Raw genomic sequence first — 22,966 nt, forward strand, 5'->3', positions numbered from 1 at the left:
CGCTCACGGTGCTTGGGAAGCTGTGCAGGGCTAAAATTAGCCTTTTATTGTTATTATTACCATTATGGACTTGGGCTGGAGTGGGTGTAAGGGGAAGATCAGTGATCCTGGGGAAGAGATTCACCCTGACGCTGAACGGCGTGGAGTTTTCTGTGGGAGATGATTGACCAGGTCATGTGCGTGGCAACGTAGGAAGCTCAGATTGCCGTGATGTCGAAGAGGGCACAAGATGAGGTTGCAACACATTTTCTTCCAGCGGAATGACAAACGCTTCCTCTCTTTCTAAGTTAAAAAAAGAGAGCAAGGAAAAACTGGATTACTCTCAGCAGTCTGCTGTCCTACGTGTCCTGCATGGTTCACCTTTGCTGCTGTCTGCTTTTTAGAGACCAATTCGTCTCATTTAAGAATACAACAGGGATTTACGTGCTGGTATTGCTGTCTGAAGTACCTGAAAGGAGGTTGTAGCGGGGAGGGTATTAGTCTCTTCTCCTGGGTAACAAGCGATAGGACAAGAGGAAATGGCCTCAAGTTGTGCCAGGGGAGGTTTAGATTGGAGATCAGGGAAAACGTCTTCACCAAAAGGGTTGTCAAGCGTTGGAACAGGCTGCCCAGGGCAGTGGTGGAGTCCCCATCCCTGGAGGGATTTAAAAGCCGTGTAGATGTGGTGCTGAGGGACATGGGTTAGTGGTGGCCTTGGCAGTGCTGTGGTAACGGTTGGACTCGATGATCTTGAAGGCCCTTTCCAACCAAAACGATTCTGTGATTCTATGAAAAGCCGCTTTGAAACGTGTTGGCAAATGCTGCTCCCGTGCGTTACCCTGGGCAGAGCAAGTTGGGTTGTATAAACCAAAACGTCGCACTCTAGTTGCTTTCTTTTTATTTACTCTATTGGAGAAAGCCTGTATCAGGGCTGTAAGATAACTGCACTTACGCTTCGTCTCCTGCGGCTGTTGCAGACAGGGAAGCCCATGTCCCAAGCAGCTGATGTCCCTCAGGTCCTCATGATGAACGCATGAGGAATCATAGAATCACAGACTGGTTTGGGTTGGAAGGGACCTTAAAGCCCATCTAGTTCCAACCCCCTGCCACGGGCAGGGACACCTTCCACCAGCCCAGGTTGCTCCAAGCCCCATCCAACCTGGCCTTGAACCCTGCCAGGGAGGGGGCAGCCACAGCTTCTCTGGGCAACCTGGGCCAGGGTCTCACCACCCTCACAGCAAAGAATTTCTTCCTAATATCTCACCTAATTCTCCCCTCTTTCAGTTTAAAACCATCCCTCCTCGTCCTATCGCTACTTGCCCTTGTAAAAAGCCCCTCTCCTGCTTTCCTGTAGGTGGAACTCTTCTTTGAGAAGATTCTTCCTTTTGCCTGCACAGCCCATGAGCAATTCTCCTCTTTGTGCTGCCTGCGACTCCTCTGCCAGAAAAACTGCCCCGTTTTTACCATTTTTCGTACTAAAGCTTCCCTGTCTCCTGCTCTCAGACATGGAGGTCATGTTCTCCTGGTCCTGGTCCTGTCTTGGAGCTGCTATCATCAGATCTTCTCTGTGGAGACAAAAGAGGAGCTTCCCCGTTGCACACTAACTGCCAGCCTTGGGCAGCCCAAATAGGACTTTGAAATGCCAGTGTCTGATGACTTGTGATAATTAAGACATCCAGAAATAACCTTTCTCTCTCAATGTTATCACCAAGGTGTGAGATATAGACGTAATGGTGATGTGCTGAACTCCTGGAGGAGAAGCTGGGCCATCTGCAAGGAAACAAAGGAACCAGCTGAGACACGAGAATATTTATTTAGAAGCTTTTATTAAATTATTAGTGTGCTCCCTCCTGTGGGTAAAAATGAGAAGAGGCAAAGCCAAACTGTTCGGCGTTCACACACAAAGTTCTTGTGCCACAAGGTGGCACGTGATGGAAAAAGCCCTTGGTGGAGGACGTGGACTCATGGTGACAGAGCGATAGCGTGTGGAGTGGGCTGCAGAGGAGAGAGAAAATGTTCTCCCTACGTGGCCATTGCAGGTCATTCCAGGAGAAACGGTGTTTGCTACTTGGGCAATGGTCAAGGCATTTAGGGCAGACGTGATAGAAGCCTTAAAATCTGAAGCTGTGCCTTTTTTGGTGGCCTCGTGGCTTCTGCCGGTGACAAGGGGCATAACAGGGCAGATGGATCACCGCGGCGCCGGCAGCAGCTGCCTCATGCAGACGGGACAGTCATTCTTCCTTCTGAGCCGCCCGTTGTGTGGGAGAGGGAAGGATCGTGACTGCTGCGGTGGGCGGACCTCGGGGTGGAGGAGGAAGACGTGGAGCACACGCTGGGACATCATAAATAGTCACCCATGGGTGATGCCTCCAGCACAGGGCTCGGCCGAGGGGTGGACGCCGCTGGCCCCACGAGGCATCGCTCCCAGGTAAGCTGGGAAGGGGGGAGGACAGTTCCCCTGGGCTTTGCTCAACTTCCCTTGCTTTTGGCCATGGAGACATGCTGGCAGAGAGGGAGTCTGTCTTTCGAATGTCCTAAGTAGCTGATGGGAACTTGCTTCTTGCTCAAGGGGAGCGTTGCGGGGACAGCAAGTCTTGGAGAGCTTCCTTGGGGAAGGAGACCTCCTGCCTTCCCCAGGGAGAGGGCAGCAGTTAAGTCCTTGGGGAGCTTAAGGGGAGACTTGCAGAAGACCATGAAAGCTTCTAGCTGGTGAGAGCAGCCCCTGCTGTGAGCTCCAGAGGAGCAAGAGCTATTCTGGAAGGCCCTCCTAAGTGGGGGGGTGGGACTCAGCACTGGGTGCTCATGGCTCTGGAGGGACAACCATGCACAATCCCTGGACTGCAGGTGGGACCGCAGTGAGGGCCAGAGGCTCTAAATCCCTTATAGCTGAGGCAGGGATGATAGAAAGCAGATGGGAGGGGAGGCTCCAGGATGGGTGGAGCTGGTGGGTCCACCTTGGGCTTCTTGGCTTGCGTCCTCTCCACACAGGAGGGTTTTGCAGCCCTGTTCCTCCACGTTCAGCCCTCCCTGGCCCCCAACACCCTGCTGGGGCTGGTGTGGCTGGCCTCCAGCAGGTCACAGAGATGCAAAGCCCCATTGGGCTGGTGTCCCCCGGGCCTCTTGGGCTGTGCAGGGGCTGGATGCGCAGCCGGAGCTGCTCCTCCCTGTCGCTGAGGCCGCTCTTCCCACGGGAACAACCACACGGCGCCTGTTCACTTCTGCTTCTGCAAAGGCCGAGTGAGCCTGAAATAAATCAGCCAGCGTGAGAAGCAGCTCGATTCAGGGAACTCGTGCAAAACGGGTTGCGAGCCACCAGGAAAGGGGAAACCACGTAAAAACACCCTGTAGCAAAAATGAAGGCAGGGTAGGAGGAACCTGGGAAGCTGGGACAAGAGCAAAGATGCTTTTCAGCGGTCCCGGAGTGACCGATGGACATCCCCCATCTTGCAGGTACAGAAGAGGTAAAGCTAATTATTGACAAGGTGTCACCTGGAGGTGGGCAGGGCACTGATGACTGGTTAAAATACCCCCCGAGCTGTACGGCGTGCCCAGGGAGAGGCAAGAACCTTTTCTTAATTGGGTTCAGCACATTCAGGCCTATGGTAGGGCTAGCGCGCGATGGGGACGGAGGAGCTGTTGGATTTGATTGGAGGTTGATGTCATAGAGACATAGAATGGTTTGGGTTGGAAGGGACCTTAAAGACCATCTAGTTCCAACCCCCTGTCACGGGCAGGGACACCTTCCACCAGCCCAGGTTGCTCCAAGCCCCATCCAGCCTGGCCTTGAACACTGCCAGGGAGGGGGCAGCCACAGCTTCTCTGGGCAACCTGGGCCAGGGTCTCACCACCCTCAGGATGTGCTTTCACAAGTCCTTGTCCAAGGATTTAGCCCCTTTCCTGGCTAAATTTCCCTTTCCTTAGGAAATTTCCCTAATTTCCCTTTCCTTACTCATCGTAAGCCCTCCAAGTCAAACCAAGCCATGGTGGCTGGTCTCCTTCCCGCAGGAAGATTTTGGAGGAGCTGACCCCACAGCGTGCACAGGGTTCAAGGCCAGCTCCATGCGGGACCTGCCTGTTGCCTTAAACTCCCTTCCCCGTCTGAGAAAGAAATATTAGCAGGTCTGAAGTTGAGCTTCTCCTTCTATAATAAAATAGCTCAATCTCAAGAGAACTGCTTGGCTTGGTGTTGGTATTAACAGACCTCCTCTTCCTCCCCATCCCCGTGCAGGGTGGCCATGTGCGTGGGGAAGTGCAGCCGGATTGTGGGTCCTTGCCTGCTGGCCCTGGGCACGCTCGCCGTGGTAGCCAACGTCCTCCTGCTCTTCCCCGGCGGGACATCGAAGTACCTGGTGGAGGGCCACATCAGCAAGCACGCCAAGGCCGTGCCAGGTGTCTGGGGAGGCGGCGTCGCTGTGAGTACCAGGGGTTGTGCCACGTCCTTCCTCGCGCGCCTGCGGAGCGGGGAGGAAGGGATGGAGCAGGTGGCTCCTCTCCGTCCCTCAGCCACGTTCTCCTGCCCACAGGTGCTGCTGGCAGCGACCCACATCACGGCAGTGGGGTGGAGATGCACTGGCTGCTCCGACTGCGGCACCCGACGCAACGTAAGGCAGCGCCGGGACCCCCGGGCCAAAACTGTCCCAAGGGCGCGTGGTGGGATGTGGTGGGTGCCCACAGGGTGGGACGTGGCAGGGTGCCCCCTCTTCCATGGTGGGTCATGGCAGAGTGCCACCTCTCCTGTGGCCCCGTGGTGGGATGCTGCACAGTGACACCTCCCTGGAGGACAGGGCTTCCCGGGTGTGCTGGCATGGGCTCTGCCCCACCAGGCTTTGCGTGGCAGCTCCCTGCCTGTCCCCGCTCCCTGCCCGCTTCTGTCCATCTCAAAACCACCCAGCAATGGCTCCATCCTCAGCCTTGGCTCCCCGGAGCTGGAGACCCTCAGGGTGAAGGGAGTTTTGCCCCCTCACCAAACTCTGCCGACAACATGCAGCTGCATTTTGGAGCCCACATGACTTTTGGCCCCTCCCTGGGTGCTGCCCACAGGCTTTCATCTCTGCCGTGCTCTCCAAGATGGCTCTCCTGGGTGCCACTGCCTGCTTCGTCCTCTCCGGGGTGGGTTTGACCAACGGACCCCTCTGCTTCTACAACGCCTCCGAGCACGGCCATGGGCATGGCACCCTCTGGGGTTACCCTTTCCTGGATGCTGGCAGCCAGGAGCCTGATGCCAGGTGAGGCAGCGGGGTTGAGTTGTTGGTGCCACCTTGTTGGCGCCACCTTGTTGGCTTATGGCTAATTAAGTCGGTGTTACTTATGGTGGGTGGGGTTGGTGGGCTTGCTGGTGGTGATGCAAGACCCTGGTAGCTCAAGAGGTCCTCACCTTCCCTGGTTTTCTACATTTTCCATCCCCATCACCCTGCTGACACCGCTCATCCTCAGGATGAAGGATGGGTTTTCCACCTCCATGGTGGAAAGCAATGCGACTCCTGACCCGCTGCAGGGCAGCATCTTGCATCTCCTCCTCTCCCCATCACGCAGGGCAGAGAACTACCTGCACGATCGTCGCACTTGGAGCATCTGCCTGGAGCCAGCGGGCATCGTGGCGTGGAACGTCGTCCTCTTCTCCCTCCTGCTGCTGGTCAGTGCTGCCGAGATGGTGCTGGCCTCCCTCCAGATCCTCAACGGCTGCTTTGGGTGCCTCTGTGGCTTTTGTGAGGGCAAGTAGAGACCTGCCGTGGTGCCAGGAGGCTGGCACTTGGAGGAGGCGGCGTCCCTGGGTGTCCCTCGGCCGGTGGCAAAGGCCGTGGCGGGGCTACGGCACAAGCTGTGACCCCAGCGCGGTGCAAGACAGACCCCCACGGGGGACAGACGCCCCAGCCCGCACGAGACGCCAAAGCGACGTGTGTGGGGTCGGCGTGCCAAGGGCTGCCCCCAGGCAGAGCCCTGCGCCTGCGCGGTGCTTCCCCCTCTGCCCTGGAGGGGGCTGGCAGCCTCTTGGGGTTGGAAACCAGCCCGGTGAGTGATGGAGGTGGGGACCTGGCTCCTGGCGTCCCAGGGCCGAGCCCAACGGCTTCCCTGGCCGCCCCTCATCAGTCTCCACCCACCCGAGTGCAAGATAAGAGCTGGAACACTAATAAGTTAATTTTCGTTAATCAATGTGTATTTAGGGCAGCTTGTGTTGGCGTCTCCTGCGTAGGGCAGGAGGGCCGAAGGAGACCAGAGGAGCCCAGGTGGGCTCCAGCTGGGGCTGGGGGACGTGGATGGAGTCACGCTGAAGGAGGTAGTGCTGGAAATGAGGTGTAGTCCCCCAAAGTTCACCCACACACACGCATTAGGAGCAGCCACTCCTCCCCGCCGGCCCAGGACCCCATCGCACCACCCGGAGGGGTGTCACCAGCTTCAGCGTGTCCCCCATCCCCACGCGCTTGTCCCCTAAACCTCTACAGGGCCTGAGCATGGGCACAGACCTGAACCTGCCTGTGCTGCGAGGACGTTTGCCCCCAAACTGAGAAGGGTCAGAGGAAAGCAGCCACGTCCACGGCGTTTAATGAGATTAAACAGTAACTGGGCGATTTCAGAAAGACCAGGGAGAAAAGGAGGAGTTGGCTCGAACAGGATCATTGAAAAGGAGCAATTAAAAAAGGAACATAAATATTTATGACCATGGGAGGAAAAGCCTTGGAGCAGGGTGGTAGTACCAGGTACAACCCCTCGAGCCGGCACACGCGGGTGGCACGGGGTGCCCCCGGCTGCCTTCTCCCCTGTGTTGCTTCTGTTGTCCCCCATTATAGATTTCACGAGGTGGCTCATGTGCTCAGAAAGGAGCCTGGTGGCACAAGCCTTCATGCCCAACCAACCATATAATTAAAAAACAGCAATAAAAATGAGATAAACCCCAGTTCTGGGACGGCGAAAAAATGCTTTTGTGATGTGGCTGTGCTGGCCAGTGGCAGGACCCCAGGCTGTGAGCGTCCCGGCGCGCTGGGTTCTGGGTTGGTGGCCCGGGGTCTGGCACTGGGAGACCAGGGGAAGCCAACATGGGGGGCACTAGGAGATGAGGCAGCTCCTTCGTCCCCGCTTCCTGCGGTGCAGGGGGCTGCTGTCCCGCCGGGGAGCAGCGGCTGTCAGGGGGATGTTCTGGAGCACATCGTAGAGCGTGAACATGCTAAAAGAGATCTGCTCGTAGGGCGACCGTGTCCCGTTCTCGTAGAGGCAGGCGAAAGCCACGGCTGGGCCACCAGAGATGGAGGCCTCGTTGTAGGGCAGCTCCATGTAAGCCAGGTCTGAGTAAGCGCTTGGGCCCTCGTAGATGACCCACGGCTCGGTCCAGCTCTCCACGTCCCTGGGGAAGGTGCTCAGGTGAACCCCCATGTTGACTCGTGACATGGAGCTGGTGGGGTGGGAGTAGAGGACCCACGTCGGCGCTTGGAAGAAGGCAGCGGGGCGGGGGGTTGCCGTGGGGTCCCCTCGGCCCAAGGTGACACTGCTGGAGTGGCTGGGATGCCCTGGGGTAAGACAGCCCGCCTCGGGCTTGGCTGGCTTGTGGCGGCTGCTGCTGGCCACGGTGGGCAGCTCACCACCCGCTGCCTGCTGGGAGGGCAGGTACCGAAACCCTGGGAGCATCCCAGGGAGCAGCCGGCGAGCGGAGCCCTGGAGGGGCGTCACGGGGCCCCGGGGGGCGGCGGGGACATACACAAAAGGTGCGGGGAAGCCAACGACGCTGCCATGACAGCCATGGGGGGGCTCGACCAGCCGCTGGACCAGCTGCCCGCCGTGGAAGACGGCCCCATCGTCCGTGCTCAGTGCCTGGACCCTGAAGCCCAAGGGGCTGCGGGCGTTGCAGTAGAGGACGTTGGAGCCGTCTTCCTCGTCCACCGAGACCAGCTGGCACTCGCCTGTCTGCAGGTTGGGGATGAACTCCCCGAAGCGCCAGCCCCGGCCGTGGTCGTCGCTGTAGAAGGCGAAGGAGTGCGGGGTGGTCTTGCAGAGCTGCCCGAAGCACTCCTTGCAGTCGATGTGGTAGCTGTAGGCGGGCACCAGCAGCCGGCCGGACCGCAGCTGGATCCCGTGTCCCGGGCCCAGCGCGAACGTCGCCCAGTCTGGGGAGCAGAGATGGGATGGGGAGTGAACAGTGGCTTCCATGGTGCCCCTGCCATGCCCAGCGGGGAAGGGTCTCCAGAGCATCCCCTCCCCCAGTCTAGCCAAGCAAGGTGGGGGGGGTGGGAGGGCAGCAGAGCCCAGCACTGCCCTGTTGTCCTCACACAGAGTTCTACCCATAGCTACAGGGTCTCTCCATCTCCTCTCCTCGCCCCCCATGCAAGTGATGCAGATACTCTCTCCATCCCCTCTTTCCTCTGCTTTGGGGGGGTGTCCTCTTCACAGAATCACAGAATCAGTCAGGTTGGAAGAGCCCTCTGGGATCATCGAGTCCAACCATTGCCCTGACACCACCATGGCAACTAGACCAGGGCACTAAGTGCCATGTCCAGGCTTTTCTTAAACCCCTCCAGAGATGGTGACTCCACCACCTCCCTGGGCAGCCCCTTCCAATGGCTAATGACACTTGCTGAGAAGAAATGCTTCCTAATGTCCAACCTGACCCTCCCCTGGCGAAGCTTGAGGTGTGTCCCCTTGTCCTATCACTAGTTGCCTGGGAGAAGAGGCCGACTCCCACAAATCTCTTTGGGACTTTTTTTTCCTCTTTTTTCGACTTCCACCCCATCTCTTTGATGCTCATGGGCTGCCTAACCCAAGACCGCCTCCAACCACACCATGGGTGGCTCCAGGAGGCCAAAACCCAGATGCACCCTCCCGCTGGCTCTTCTCCCCCTCCTCGCCCCTCTCTGGTGGGCTACCTTTGATGGCCCCGCCAATGACCTGCTGCGTCAGGTCCGTGGCCGTGCTCCAGCTCAGGCCCTGGTCGGCACTGGTGACACAGCAGAGACGGGTGAGGTTTTGGCCAGTGACGATCTGGTAGGCTTCGGGCGTCCTGCCCAGCACCGTGATGAAGAAAAGGAAGAGGGTGCCAGTGAACTCGTCGTAGAGTGGGCAGGGGTTCATCGAGCGGTGGTGCTGCAGCGTCGCTGTCTCCAGCACACGCATGTCTTCCCACTGACCAGAGGGGATGCAGAGGGGTGAGGGCCACCCCCTTTCACCCACCTCCACCTCACCTCCCTGTGCAGATGACTCCAGGAGCTCGGCTGTGCTATGCTCGTGTTGGAGGACAACCACCCAGCTGTCCCCAGTGTGTCTCCCCGTCCCAACCCCAGTTTCATCCCCCCCATCTCACCTCCACGTAGCTCCCGTAGACGGTGCCGCGGCGCAGCACCAGCAGGTTGGCGTGGGCATCGTCGGCGCTCAGCCGCTCCTCGGCGAAAGCCAACAACTTGGCCACGCAGGGCAGGTAGAGCAGGGCGGGCACACGGTATGTGACGCCGTTGGGCTCCTTCTCGAAGAGCACGGTCCGGGCGGGGAAGTGCCGGGAGCCCATGGCGGCGGTGGCAGAAAGGTGCAGCCCTGTGCTGGTGGGGTGATAAAGTTGGCAACGGAGGGGGGGAACAAGATGCTGGGGGTGTGGGCCAGGGACTGGGTTGTCCTTGGAGAGGTTTGGGTTTTACTATGGTAGGTTTGGGTTTGGGGAACCCCTCTGGGAGGACAGGTTGCTATGGGCAGGGGTGGGGTTGAGAGGAATGGACCGTGTGGTGCCAAGTCACTGCTGCTCAAAGGTGGGATGGGATTTTGCGTGACACTGAAGAGGCCACCCTGGGTACCCCAAAATAAAACTACATAAATTGATCGTCAAGATGCTCTTCAAAAGGGGTTGCTGGTAAATGGAGTGCAGACAGCAAAGGGCAGGGTGAGACCTGCAGGTCCCTGCTCCCATCATCACGTGGGTGTTGGGGGGTGGGGTGGGCAGAGCCCATCTCTGCATGGCCAAGACCCTGGGACCAGCCCAGGGTCCTCTGAGGCGGGGGTCAGGGAGTGTTTCCTCCTGCATTTCTGGTGCCCCCAGCACAGCGGACCCAGCCGGCTCCTCGTTTGCCCCGTGGGGGAGTCCTGGGGTGCCCAACACAAACCATGGGGTCCCCTGCCCAGCTGACCCTGCGGCAGCAGCGGGGTGCGAGCTGTCCCCGAGCGCCCTTCGTTTGGGGACAGCAGGACTGCTGCTGGGGTCAGCTGGCCCCAAGCTACGTGTCCCAGATCATCGCCACGGGAGGAGATGGGCATCCCGCCGGCGTGGCCAAGGGTGGCTTCACCCGCGTTTTAATTAGGAGCTTTTGGTGATCACGCACCCCACGGGGAAAGCGAAGGCACTCACCGGGTCTTGCTCAGCTGGGGGGTCCCCTCTGTCCCTCGCCCCCACGCCGGGGTGACACCGGCTCCCGCAGCCGCTGGCTTTCTGCAGAGCCTGTTGCCTCGCTGCCGCCCTCCCCTTGCAGGGTCCCCCCACCGATGGGTCACAGGGCTCCCGCAGCGGCTGGGAAAAAGCCCTGAGTCAGCAGTGGCAGCACGAGCAGCACAAAGGCACCGTGATCAGCCCGGGCAGAGCCGGGGGCCCCACGGCTGCTGAGCCGCCTTGCTGGGACCCCCCCAGGGAGGGGACGCAAAGAGAGCTGGGGGGGGGTGTGTGTGTGTTTGCATCTCCTGCCTCAGTTTCCCTCCTCCCGCAGACCTCCCTGCTCCAGGTGCTGCAGCCCACATTGACCATGGTCTACCCCAGCCATGAACTCCCCACCCTGGGGCTGGAGGGTCCCAGCCTTCCCAGGACCCCCCACACCTGCACACAGGTCAGCTGTTAAGAATTTATTTTGACGCTTCTATTCCATCCCCAGCAGCAGGGACTTGACAAAATTCACACAGCACGTCATGGATCAGAAGCTCCAAGGAGGAAGCCCAGGCTCTGGCTGCAGAATTGGCCGGCAAAGGCCCCTGGGGATTGCCCCAGGCCACCACCTCCTCCGCGCTGGCTAGTTACAAGCGCCTCCTAAGCCTGGTTAATTTTAGCCAGGGTCGCTGGAGCAGAAAACCCTGCCCTGCTGCTAATCTCTGCCTTGCTCCTGTTGTCCATCACGTGGGGTATGGAGGAGCACAGGTTGCAGATGGTTAACCCTTGCCTCAGCTGGCTTCCCTGGTTTAAACATGGCCGAGGACGATCCCGGCTCTGCTCCCCTCCAAGAGCATCTCTCCGGGCTGAGGGCAAAGCCAAGCGACCCTGGCTCCATCATCCCAGTCGCGCCATCTGGTCCCCAACCGGCGCGAGCAGGGTTGAAATATTGCACCATGGGGCACACTGGGCATGTTGGAAACCAGTGGTGGGCAATCATCAACGGTGGTGATGCCAAAGCCTTTGGGCTTGGTGCTGCCATCCTTCTGAGGAACCTTCCCAGCACCAGCACGGCAGCAGGCAGCTGGCAAACAAGCAAAGACATCCCAGGGGGGTTTAATTAACTCCTTCAATAACAAGGTCGTGCCTCCCTCCACCCCTCTCCTCATCGGTGTTTGTCCAACACAGCGGGGAGGACCCAACGAAGCCTCTGCTGATAAAGGGTTTCAGCTATGTGGAGCCCAAGGGACCCTTGCCAAAGAGGAGGGGTGACACAAAAAAAAGGGTCCTCCCAGGGGAGCACCAAGCAGTCCCAAGTGGTGCAGAGGCCCCCAACACCTCATGACAGTCTACAACTACCTGAAGGGAGGTTGTAGTGAAGTGGGAGTCGGCCTCTTCTCCTGGGCAACCAGCGACAGGACAAGAGGACACAGCCTCAAGCTTCACCAGGGGAGGTTCAGGTTGGACATTAGGAAGCATTTCTTCTCAGCAAGGGTCATTAGCCATTGGAAGGGGCTGCCCAGGGAGGTGGTGGAGTCACCATCTCTGGAGGGGTTTAAGAAAAGACTGGCCATGGCACTTAGTGCCATGGTCTAGCTGACATGGTGGTGTCAGGGCAATGGTTGGACTCGATGACCCCAGAGGGCTCTTCCAACCTGATTGATTCTGTGATTCTGTGACACATGAGAGGGACGTCTCACGTGCTGGTGGGGAGAGGCTGCCAGCCAGCGTGTCCATCGCACGGTGGTTAGTCGGCGCCGAGTGCAGGTGCTGCTGGATGGGAGACCCAGCCCCTCTCCTGCCCCTTCGCGTGCTGCATCCCCTCGTCACACTCTCCTCCTCATGTCCCTCCCCCTCCCCTTTTCCCCCCTAAACGCCAAACAAACCAGGCCTTGCTCCAGTGAGTTGTGACCAGCCTGGACGTAACGACAGCTATTAAATAAAGTCGAATGCAAACAAAATGATTAAGCCTGTGATTAATGATTAAGAGGCAGGAACGTCTAAGCCAGCTGGAAAGCCTGCCCAGCGCTCAGCAGCAGTGGGCTGTCCCCCTGCCTGGGAGCAGGGATCACGCAGGATCTGGCCAACGCAGAGCCTTTGGCTCAAGGTCCCCAAAAAGGGACCCACCACCAGTTTGGTGGCCCCCAACAAAGCCCCCAATGCCTCCCCTTCGTGCGCAAGAGTCCCCGTGGGCCAGCCACATGCCAGACATTGGGCGATGCAAAGCCATGGGGAACACAGTGGGTTGTCGCGTGCCCTAGTTGGGAGATGGGAGCTGCACCTTCTCCTGGAAATTGGTCCACAGCAAGGGCAAGCCGAACTGCTTCCTTTTCTTGTGCGGGTGTTGGAGAGAGTAAAGATAGGACGTGTACTGGAGCTCTGGCATAACCATCTTCTGGCAGGCTCTCAGAGTCCTGTTGTCTAAGTCTTGTTTGAGGTTGTACCCAAGGATATTTGCAGCCCCTGACTGGAAAGGCAGGAGGGCTTTGTTCTTGATGTGATCCTTCCCCACTGCCTCCTGGTCCAAGAGACAGGTCTCCATGAGTTCCCTCTGTCTTGTTCGCAGGTGATTCACCTCCTTCTCCAGCTCTTCGAGTCCTATGGTCTCCTCAATTCTCCTCCAGAAGCTCTGGTTGAAGTGCAGGTAGAGGTTCCAGTCCAGCGAGCACCACGCTTTTATCCGCTCCTTGCTTTCCGGAGTCAAGGTCTGGACAGTGTCCCGGCTTCTGGAGTTGAGCTTAAAGTAAATCACATCATCTAGATCCCAGCACAAAGCATGCTTCAAGAGGATCATGGACTCATCAAAGTAGTCTGCTATCAATATCAGGTGGAAGTGCTGTTCAATCTCCTTCAAGACCGTCTGGATGTACTCTTTGTTGTCCTCTGCATTGTTATCATAGCCAAAGTCAAACCACATGATGTTCCTGGCGTACATGTTTTGCTTGTAATCCGCCGGATGGTAATACTTCAGGGGTGACGCCAGGTACTCGTTCACGTCCTTGGAGATCCTGAAGGCAGGGACACTGTCCTTGTAGTAGACATAGGAAGACTCCAGCAGAGGAATGGGGTTCCTCAGGATGGAGAAGTAGAAGGTGTTCGCTGCCATCACCTTTTGCACCTGTTTGCAGGGAGGAAGAAGAGAGGCTGTTAGTCTGGGGGCACTGCTTGCTCAACCAGGTTTCTTCTCAGGTGTCATGGCTCTTTCTTACCTCCGAGGGGTTAAACCGCAAGTGGTTGCACAAGATGTTGTAGTTTTGTCCTATGGATTGAAATTCCTCCACAAAGTGGGCCAGAAAGGTCTTCGGGTAGCCCAGGTGGACGAGCTGGTCAGCTGGGAGGGCAACGGTGAGGTTGTACCTCTCCGCAAACCTGAACATGATGTTCAGGATGGTGCTGCTGGCCGTCTTGTGGGTCTTGAGGAACATGACGTTAGTCTTGGCGTGGCAAGGTGTGGAAGGGATCAGCAGCTCCTCGTGGCTCTTTGAGATCCTGCAGGAAGGCAACACATGGGGAAAACCGCCTCTCCAGTGCCGTACCCCATCTCTGAGACCTGGCAAAGCCAAACCCTGGCAGGTTCTCCTTCTGATACCACACCCGCAGCTGGTGCGAGGCACCAACCCAAACAAGCCCTATCCCTCAGGTGCAGATGTCGGACAGTTTTCTGCTTCTCCAGGTCCTCACTCACCCAAAGGCTTCAGCTCAATCCCCTTTTTCCCATACAGCTGATTTTGCCCCAAAGAGCTGCACTTTGGCCAATTTGATCCCTTGCCCGCCCAAATGTGGATCTAGGACCTTACTTTGGGCTGCTGCCCTTCCACTATTCGCCTAAACCCCATGAGAGTTAAATCAAGCGTCACAGGTCAGATCCTTGGTGTGCTGGTGCAGACAAAGTCCTGCAACCTCACTTCTGCTTCACTTACACGTAATTTTTATTCTTCATATGGAAGAATCCCGAGAGGAAGATGAGTCCCAGGCACAGGCTGAAAATGATGAGACATCTGATATGCCTGGAAAGAAAGAGTGAGTTTCAGCAGGTTTTTATCTGATAGTCCTTCCCCAAACGTGAACCACCAAACTCTCTGCATGTTGCCCTTGGGAATTTGGATCACTGGGAGCACAATTTTATGTCTCCACGGTGCCAGCCACCTTTGCCCACCCCCAAGTGTCAGCAGCTCTGGCATTAGAGGCAGGACAGGGAGAAGCTGCACTTTCACTATCCCTCTCCTAATATTGGTCTTTGGGAAGGCACAGCCTACTCCAGGCAGAGCCTGTGAAGCTCTTCTGACAGCCTCCTGCTCTGCTGCCTTTTATTTTGCTTTTCTTTTCTTTTCTTTTGTTTTTTTCTGGGGCTTTAGAGCTTATTCACTATTCAAACTTCCAGTGTATTCAGTACAAAAAGAGCCTTTTGTAGGGGTAGAAGGATTTCCTTGGTAAGAAACCCGAGCAGCTCCTGTAACCAGAAAACGGGGATCTCCAAGAAACATGAAACTGAATTTTTTTCGATATAACTGAGATTTTTCAGTACAGAAAACTGATTAATAACCCAATTAATAACTGCAACAGACTAATTACGCCCTGCTTTCAAACCAGAAGACCGCTTCCCCGCTGCGACAGCTCCTCCTCCTAGCCCAGCTCGCACGCTCAGCCTCACCCAGGTCTCCTTTTGTCACATCTCCTCAGCCATGCCCGAGCTCAGAGGCAGCCCTTTGGACCAAGCACCTCATCCACCCATGCTTTGCCTGGATAACGATGAGGGGTGAGCCTTTTCCAGATCTAATTAGGCAACCACCATTTATCATCAGCGGTGCCTTCCAGCTGGGACAGATACAGGATCTTTTGAAGGTTTGATGCCCATCAAAAAGGAACTTTTCATCATCAAGCTTGACCTGACTTCTCTGATCTTAAAAGCTTTCTTAACTCGGTGTGAATTCCATGTTTTCAGCCACCATTTCCAAAATGCAGCAGGTCTGGCTTGGGCTTTAAGTTGTTTTGAGAAGATATAGTCCCATTTACAGCATGGGGTGGTCACACTCGTGGTTCCCACTCTCCCAAGCGAGCAAGGAAGGCTCCAACCCTGCCCAGTCTGCGGTCAACAGGGGCACGTGGCTTGTTGCGGGCTGGATCTGGTGATCCTTTCTAATGTCCTTCTGGCCAAAGAGTCCTCAAACATGGTCCCACTGCACAAGGTGGTAGCTTTCATAGCCTCCAGCTTGTACCACATGAAAGACACTGAAGTGCTCCTTCCAGCTGGAGCAGGAAACCGTTTGACTCCGCTTGCCGCGCAAACCTGCCTGAAACCACTTTTGCTTCAAGCTTTGCTTTGCATGAGAGTGCTTTCCTTGTCCGATGGCACCCCAGCCAAAGTGGGAAATCCTTGGGTGGAGACACCCTTCCCAATGCCAGGGAAGACCCTCAACCACAGCTGGTACCAACCTCTGCCATGAATTTGCAGCACAGCTTCTGCATGAAGAGTTTCAAGACGTAACAACAGGCAATCTTTCATCGGTAGTTCTTAATTTTTTCATCCCAGATCTGTTAGGGGGACAGGGGTAAGGGAGGCCTCCAGGAAAGGGGGAGAGGGGCTTTTTACAAGGGCATGGAGTGACAGGACGAGGGGGAACGGTCTTAAACTGAAAGAGGGGAGATTGAGATGAGATCTGAGGAAGAAATTCTTGACTGTGAGGGCGGTGAGACCCTGGCCCAGGTTGCCCAGAGAAGCTGTGGCTGCCCCCTCCCTGGCAGTGTTCAAGGCCAGGTTGGATGGGGCTTGGAGCAACCTGGTCTGGTGGAAGGTGTCCCTGCCTGTGGCAGGGGGGTTGGAACTAGATGGGCTTTAAGGTCCCTTCCAACCGAAACCAGTCTGTGATTCTATGAATCCCCTTTCCTTTGATTGCTCTGCGTATGTAAGTAGAGATGAGACAGGAGAAGAAACGCAGAGGAGGCCACAGGCAGCAAGCAGGCTCACGTCTGTCAAATGCAGCCCCTGCCTATTTTCTTGGTCTTTCATTTAAACCGAAGCTGATGCTGGTGTGATGGTTTTCCAGAACACATCACCCTGTCTGCCTGGAGGTCTTTCCTAAGCTGGTCTGACAACGTCCTTCTTCTGCACCTTTTCTGTAGAGTTTAATGAGTGCAATAATGGTCCGTGCATTTGTTTGAGTGGTGTCCCCAAAATGGCAACTCGGATGTCTTATGGGGCAAACACATCAACAGGCACCTAAAACAATCCTGAAGATAGATCAGGATCACAATATGCTCCAGAAGGACTACCAGTCCCTTCTACTGCAAGAAGACAGGCTCTGTAGACTTCTACATCTTATCACCTCAAGGTATCCCATGATATTTTAATAGTCGTTTACTTTAATAAGCGATTCTGTAGTGCCGTCCTGCCTCCAAATCCTCAAACACGTGCAGGACACCAAGCCCATCTCCAGCGTAACTGGATGCTCCCAGCAGACCTGTTTCTTCTGGACATGCTTCGAAAGCCCCAAACAACAGCTGGAGACACAGGGAAGGATAATGGTCTGGATTATCTAGGAACGTAAAGCCTCCAAGTGTTTCTGTTGCAGCATGAGGGTCTGGTATTGCAGTGCCAAACATGCCCAGTGGGCAAGTTACAGGCACCATTGTGCCCCTGGTGAGCCCCGAGGGGCCGTGCAGAGCTCACCCCGCTCCTCGCTGCACCGTCCTGAAGACAACAGCAACCTGCTGCCGAGCGATGTCCATGCTGTCACCATGAGTGGTGGCCACCCAGCCTACATCAGGCTTGCCAAAGCCACATCAGCTTCCTGGAATGGCCAGTTTTAAGGAGGGAGAGTGACCAATTTCTTTGGCATGTGGGGCCACGGAAGTGCCAGTCCTCATGTAGAAATGGGCTTCATGTCCTGGAGCTGCCAAACAACGCTACCTTGTGGCATGGTGCTTGTTCCCCTGCCTGGGGACGTACGGATGGGAAGATAGCTGCCTTCCAGCTTGGGAAGAGGGGACAGGGAGGGGACCACAGCCGACCGCAGCAACGGCGAGCGATGGAGGTGTTCAGGGGAAGGGCCAAGGTGATCCCCAGGGGGGAGTGTGGGAAAATGGAGAGCCGGGGGAGAAGAGAGGATGGGCTGCAGGTACGCAGGGCCAGCGCGCTCGTGTGGCCGAGCCCTGTGCGTGATTGCTGCAGGGGGTCCTGTCCCCACTGTCCCCCCCGCCGGGGCTCAGCCACCCGCGGCTGCACGCGCAGGGGCTGGCTGTCGCTGGCTTCAGCACGTCCTGCAAACCTGCGCGTGGGGCTTCGGCACCCATCCTGCACCCACCGCCCTGGCACACCCTGTGAGGGCCAGCACCACTCTTAAAGGGTGTCTTAAACACCCTTGGTGTTAAACCATGGTCTTAAACCATTCCCTTAGTGTCACACACCCCCCTCTTTGTCACAAGACTGCAAATCTCTGACCAAGCCACTTCTAAATCTGTATGTGTCGGGCCAACAGACACCGTATTCGCCTCTGGCTAAAATATCTCCCATCCTTTAATCCCTTCAAGAAAGACAAGTCCCACTTGTCCGAGAGCTATTTTGCTGCTGACTGTCCGCCACGGGCAGGCTGCAGGTGAACTGAGCGAGTACCTGGCGGTACAGAAGACAGAACTGATCTTCTATACAACAGTCGGAGCCATAAGCAGATGGATTTTGTAACCATCCCACGTATGAACGGGAGCGTGGAGGGCATGACGCACGGGATCATGGCCGCAGCCATTTCTTCCTTCCTCGCAGGACAGCGAGGACGCTTTTCACCTGGGACGCGTGAAGCCCAACGTAGCTGAGAGTCGCAGGGTACAACCAGAGCCACCATCTACTTTTTTACCCCTTTCATACAAAGGTCAAGCGAGAAAGCCACTACTCAAATGTCGCAACAAAAGCTACCTAAGCACGCAAGACGTGCGACCAGCCTGGGATCTCTTGGGAGCTGATTGCTAAGACACAAAATTCTTCTAAGAAGCCAAAAAACTTGGGGAGCTGTGAGCAGGGCTGGCGCTGGAGGCTCGACTCACCCTGCACCATGCCATCTCCCAGCTAGGAGGAAAATAATACCTCTCAAGTTGTACTTAGAGGTGCCGCTACGGATGCTTTAAGGCTTTCAGACAACCTTCTTGTTCATTTGGCTTAAGCTGAAAATACCAGAGCTCTGTGTTGACCTAACAGGGTTCTTTCAAATTAAAAGACCTGGAAGACAAGGAAAGGAATGTGCATGGCGAAATTAATCTTTACCCTGGAGCAAACTGTAACTCACTCTATAGGTTATTAACAACTTCCAGGGATTACCTGAACAGACCACGTTCTACTTCTGCACCCCCAGCGTTCACCTCCCTCTCCCCTTACCTTGAAGTGCAACCAGGGCTTTTCATGCTGCGAGCTAGAAAATATCTCCTTTGCAAATCAGCTCCAACACTCGTTTCGTCCACGGGCTCCCTCCTGCTCTTAGTGTCCGCGTCTCTATTTCGAGCATCCCATCGCTGCTATAAAGGGCTGGGACAGGTGAGGACAAAGGGAGTGGCGAGGTGTTCGTGGGGGCGGGGGGAAGGCAAGGAATAAGCCAGGAAGAGTGCTGTCAGGGCATGACGTTAACCCAGGTAAGAGCTGCCTCGGGACATGGGGTTCGCGAGAGTTTTGCGGCGAAGTGAGGGTTCAGCAGGGACCCCCTTCTCTCCTGGCTGCAGGTGTGGGGGGCTCACGGCAGGATCTGGTGGCAGAGGGCTGGGGGAGAGCGTCATCATCCCCCTCGTCACCCTTCCCTGGTCACTTGGTGCCTGCCCTGCCTTTCCTCCACGTCTTGCTCGGTGGTTTAGCGTTAGAATTCTCTGCCAGATCCATTTGGCAACAGGAAATTAGGGACAAAAGAGGTGTTCATCTATTGAAAATTGCCCTTAAAACATTCAGACTTCAAACTCCTTCCCAGTTAAAAGGCAATTACTGTAGCTGGGGGTTAAGAGCTTAGAGACTCTGCTCTATGTATGCCTTGGGAGAGAGAACTCCCGCCCCTAAACAGGTGATATTTTATGGTTTGTCTGCAAAGTGACTTTCTGGTGTTATTAACAACCATTACAACTTGCATTACACAGGAATTCGAGATTCCACCAAAGCTCCTGTATGCCAGTACTTCACAAACTGGGTTTAATGGCTGCAAATTGCCCCGGGAGAGCAGGATTTGTCCTGCAGGTGTGGAGGTGGGGTCATCTCCCTGCTCCCCACTCTGGGGATGAAGCCATAGAATCATAGAATGTCAGGGGTTGGAAGGGACCTCTGGAGATCATCGAGGCCAACCCCCTGCCAGAGCAGGACCAATCTAGGGCAGGTCACACAGGAACGCATCCAGACGGGGCTTGAAAGTCTCCAGAGAAGGAGACTCCACAACCTCTCTGGGGAGCCTGCTCCAGTGCTCTGTAACCCTTACAGTAGAGAAGTTCTTCCTCGTGTTGAGGTTGAACTTCCTGTGCTCCAGCTTGCATCCATTGCCCCTTGTCCTATCGCAGGGCACAAGTGACAAGAGGTTGCCCCTTTCCTCTTGACACCCAGCCCTCATCTTTATACACATTAATCAGATCCCCTCTCAGTCTTCTCTTCTCCAGACTAAAAAGCCCCAGGTCTCCCAACCTTTCCTAATCAGGCAGCTGTTCCAGTCCCTTCATCATCCTTGTAGCCCTCCGTTGGACTCTCTCCAGTAGATCTCTGTCCCTCTTGAACTGGGGAGCCCAGAACTGAACGCAATACTCCAGGTGAGGTCTCACCAGGGTAGAGTAGAGGGGGAGGAGGACCTCCCTCGATCTGCTGGACACACTCTTCTTAATGCACCCCAGGGTCAATGCTCTCCTCATTTAGGCAAGAAAAATCTCCCAGCCTGGAACAGGGGATTAAGCTGTTGCTTTTGGTTTTTTTTTATGGCCATGCCACTTCCCATGTACCTCCTGCCACTGTCCCCTTTCCCTCCCCACCCATGGTGCCATCTTTCTAAACCTTGTATGCTGGTGGCCCAACCTGCCACACCAAGAGCCAAGTCCTCAGCACATCCTTCACCTACATTTCTAAGTCTTCAGAGGGCCCAAATATACAGCGTTTCTTTTTAAATCACCGTTTCCTCAGGCCAGCCCCAACTCCAGTGCTTATCAAGATTTGGAGATCAGCAAGGTATAGGGTTGCTTTCCTTGAGTTTCACGGCAGAAGGTGAGCCAATGCGCTGTTTTACGAAGAATTTCTAGGGTTACTCTTGGCACCGCGTCAGGTGCCGCTGGCAGAGGGGTCACATTTATAATAGACTTCTTTCTCCTGTTCCATTACACACGTCAGCCGTGCGAGTTCTCGCTCAGAAGCCAGCAGAGCCCACGGATCACAAAAGACCATTTTTTACACTTTTACAATTGATTCATTACCCTCTCCTGGGGTGTTGGTACACGACTCCGTCGGGTTCAGTTACGTAGAAATATAAGGTGCCACTGCAGAAATACTTGGCTTCACGTGGGGCTGGGCTGCTCCGAGAGTGGACGCAGTGAAGGGCAGCCAGCTGACGCAGAATTCGTTAGCTGGGGCGGGATGGGAAGGGGAAAAGCACAAAAACTCGCAGGTTGAGCTCGAGGCAGTTGAACAGGTAAAGCGAAAGCCGCGTGCGAGCAAAGCCAAAGGAATTCACGCATCACTTCCCGTGGCAGGCGGGCGTTCAGCCGTCCTTGGGAAGACAGACGCCGTCGCTCTGAATGCCCCCCTTCCTCCTTCTTCCCCCAGCTGTTATTGCTGAGCACAGCGTCCTACGGTGTGGGAAACCCCTCAGGTCAGCTGGGGTCAGCTGTGTCCCCTCCCAGCTTCTTGCACAACCCCAGCCTACTCGCTGATGGAGCAGGGTGAGAAGCAGAAAAGACCTTGCACTGCTCAGCAACAGCAACAACATCCCTGTGTTATCAACACTGATCCAAACCACCAGCTACTATGAAGAAAATTAACTCTATCCCAGTCAAAACCAGTACAGAGAGTCAAGTGCTTCCTCACTGTGCCAGAAGACCACTGCTTTAAAGTGTTCAGCATCCCCATCGCTCTAATATTTAAGTCTGTCCCAGAAAAAAACCCTGAATTTTGGACAAGAAATTCCTACCACAATGATTCTTTATAAAAATACTCCCCCACACTTTTTGTTCACCCCCCTCCCTCTCTCTCCCTCCTGTATACAACAGTGAACCAATATCTGAAAGCATCACTGAGAATGTGGAAGAGAAGGGTAACGCTGGTGGTTAAGGTCTAGGAAAGACACTATAAAATAACCCTACAATAACTCCTCCCTTCTATTCCCTCAGGGTAATTGCTCTATTGTTTAGCTGAAATGATAAACTTACATTGAGCTTAAGGATCTTGATGTGTAAAGATGGTTAAATGTAGCTGGGCCAGAATTTCCCTGGCCACAGCACGAGGTTATCTGTCAGCCCTGACTCCCTCCCTAGCACTCTCTCCATATGTAGCTGAAAAAAAAAGCAGCACGGAAAGTTCCGCTTCCCAAAAAGACCCACTCACATGCAAAGCCTGTATTTTAAACAATTGCAGTCAGTGGTTTGTTGGGGGGGGGAAAAAAAAAACAGAGAAAGAATGGCGTAGGAAAAAGGTAGAGAATATAAACAGCCTGATCCGGAAAGAACGAGCTGCCTCAGCTTAACCTGGCAGAAAGCAAACCCCATAAATTTCTTCTCTAACAACATCATGGGCTGTCTGTATTTTTGCATCACCTGATCCCCAAGCAGCAGAGGCTGGTGGCGCTTCACCTTCCGTCTTCTCTTCGCTACCGACGGGGTCACGTAACGTACGGAGGGGTTTCTGCTCAAAGCATCCGCGTGGCCCAGCTGGGACAGTTGTGACCTTAGATCTGTATCACCGAGGGTGTTGCAACACGGCGCTGAGCGTGAGCCGTCATCCTGAATGCAATTCAACAGCTTGCAGCCTTGCAGAGATGGGGTTCTGGTTAAAAACAGCAGAGAAGGAGACTCTGTAGGATGGTTTTCTTCCAAGAAAAAGGCTCTGGATGGAACATCTATTTCACTGCACTGTGGAAGAGCAGAAATCACTGAAAAGCAGCTGATGGAGAAGACAGATACTGGGTAAGACAACCACCTTTCCCAGTGTCATGGAGTCCAGTGAGGCCTCCCAAACCAGTAAATCTGAATAAAAATCATCGATCACCACCCTCAGAGCACAGCCTGAGGCAGTTCCCTACCCATCTCGCAGCCCACCCATCTGTTCTGTGCCTGGCCAGCTCGTCCAGGAGAAGGCTGTGGGAAGCAGCGTTGAACACTGATGACATCCAGGCAAACAACATCCACTGCTCTCTCCATGTCGACAGAAAATGTTCTTTTGTTGTAGAAGGTGGTCAGATTAGTGACACAATTTACCTTTGGCAAATCCCTGGGCTTTCCCCAATCATCTGCTTCATTTGGATACAACAGAGCCTGGGTTAAGAGAGTGACATGTGTTGGTAAATACGGATGTGACTAGCAAACACGGAGTAGACCAGATGACTCACTAGCAGATGGCTTGGCCTGCCCTCTGATAACAGAAGGGTGGCCATGTGGTTTTGTACACCAGACTGTAAATGTCAATCTCTCCTGTCATCTCAAAACAGAGACAAACTGTAGCAAAAAAAACCCCAAAACAACAAA

General features: G+C 55.3%; 3 protein-coding genes across 3 annotated transcripts; 1 reads left to right on the plus strand and 2 right to left on the minus strand.

The window, feature by feature from the left end:
- Positions 1 to 2,276: 2,276 nt before the first annotated feature.
- Positions 2,277 to 5,698, plus strand: TM4SF19 (transmembrane 4 L six family member 19). Its single transcript, XM_068421234.1, has 5 exons — positions 2,277 to 2,407; positions 4,208 to 4,391; positions 4,503 to 4,580; positions 5,020 to 5,204; positions 5,512 to 5,698. The coding sequence occupies exons 1-5, from the start codon at positions 2,343 to 2,345 to the stop codon at positions 5,696 to 5,698; spliced, it is 699 nt and encodes a 232-aa protein (XP_068277335.1). The 5' UTR covers positions 2,277 to 2,342.
- Positions 5,699 to 7,020: 1,322 nt separating this feature from the next.
- On the minus strand, positions 7,021 to 9,463 carry NEU4 (neuraminidase 4). The gene is made up of 3 exons (XM_068421173.1): positions 9,263 to 9,463; positions 8,829 to 9,084; positions 7,021 to 8,072 (listed from the first exon to the last, which is right to left on the minus strand). Exons 1-3 carry the CDS (start codon positions 9,461 to 9,463, stop codon positions 7,021 to 7,023), a joined length of 1,509 nt encoding a protein of 502 aa, XP_068277274.1.
- Positions 9,464 to 12,273: 2,810 nt separating this feature from the next.
- Positions 12,274 to 18,712, minus strand: GAL3ST2 (galactose-3-O-sulfotransferase 2). The gene is made up of 4 exons (XM_068421177.1): positions 18,660 to 18,712; positions 14,218 to 14,304; positions 13,507 to 13,786; positions 12,274 to 13,415 (listed from the first exon to the last, which is right to left on the minus strand). Exons 1-4 carry the CDS (start codon positions 18,683 to 18,685, stop codon positions 12,555 to 12,557), a joined length of 1,254 nt encoding a protein of 417 aa, XP_068277278.1. The 5' UTR covers positions 18,686 to 18,712; the 3' UTR covers positions 12,274 to 12,554.
- Positions 18,713 to 22,966: the final 4,254 nt, after the last annotated feature.

The sequence above is a fragment of the Nyctibius grandis genome, chromosome 32 (genome assembly GCF_013368605.1).
Source record: "Nyctibius grandis isolate bNycGra1 chromosome 32, bNycGra1.pri, whole genome shotgun sequence".
NCBI lineage: Eukaryota > Metazoa > Chordata > Aves > Nyctibiiformes > Nyctibiidae > Nyctibius > Nyctibius grandis.

Coding starts and splice junctions, on each gene's coding strand:
- TM4SF19 (XM_068421234.1), top strand. CDS start 2,343: ATGCCTCCAGCACAGGGCTCGGCCGAGGGGTGGACGCCGCTGGCCCCA. Junction 2,408..4,207: donor CCACGAGGCATCGCTCCCAG/GTAAGCTGGGAA, acceptor ATCCCCGTGCAG/GGTGGCCATGTGCGTGGGGA. Junction 4,392..4,502: donor TCTGGGGAGGCGGCGTCGCT/GTGAGTACCAGG, acceptor TCCTGCCCACAG/GTGCTGCTGGCAGCGACCCA.
- NEU4 (XM_068421173.1), bottom strand. CDS start 9,463: ATGGGCTCCCGGCACTTCCCCGCCCGGACCGTGCTCTTCGAGAAGGAG. Junction 9,085..9,262: donor TCTACGGGAGCTACGTGGAG/GTGAGATGGGGG, acceptor CCCTCTGGTCAG/TGGGAAGACATGCGTGTGCT. Junction 8,073..8,828: donor CATTGGCGGGGCCATCAAAG/GTAGCCCACCAG, acceptor TCTGCTCCCCAG/ACTGGGCGACGTTCGCGCTG.
- GAL3ST2 (XM_068421177.1), bottom strand. CDS start 18,685: ATGAAAAGCCCTGGTTGCACTTCAAG. Junction 14,305..18,659: donor AGCCCTGGTTGCACTTCAAG/GTAAGGGGAGAG, acceptor CTTTCTTTCCAG/GCATATCAGATGTCTCATCA. Junction 13,787..14,217: donor ATGAAGAATAAAAATTACGT/GTAAGTGAAGCA, acceptor GCCTTCCTGCAG/GATCTCAAAGAGCCACGAGG.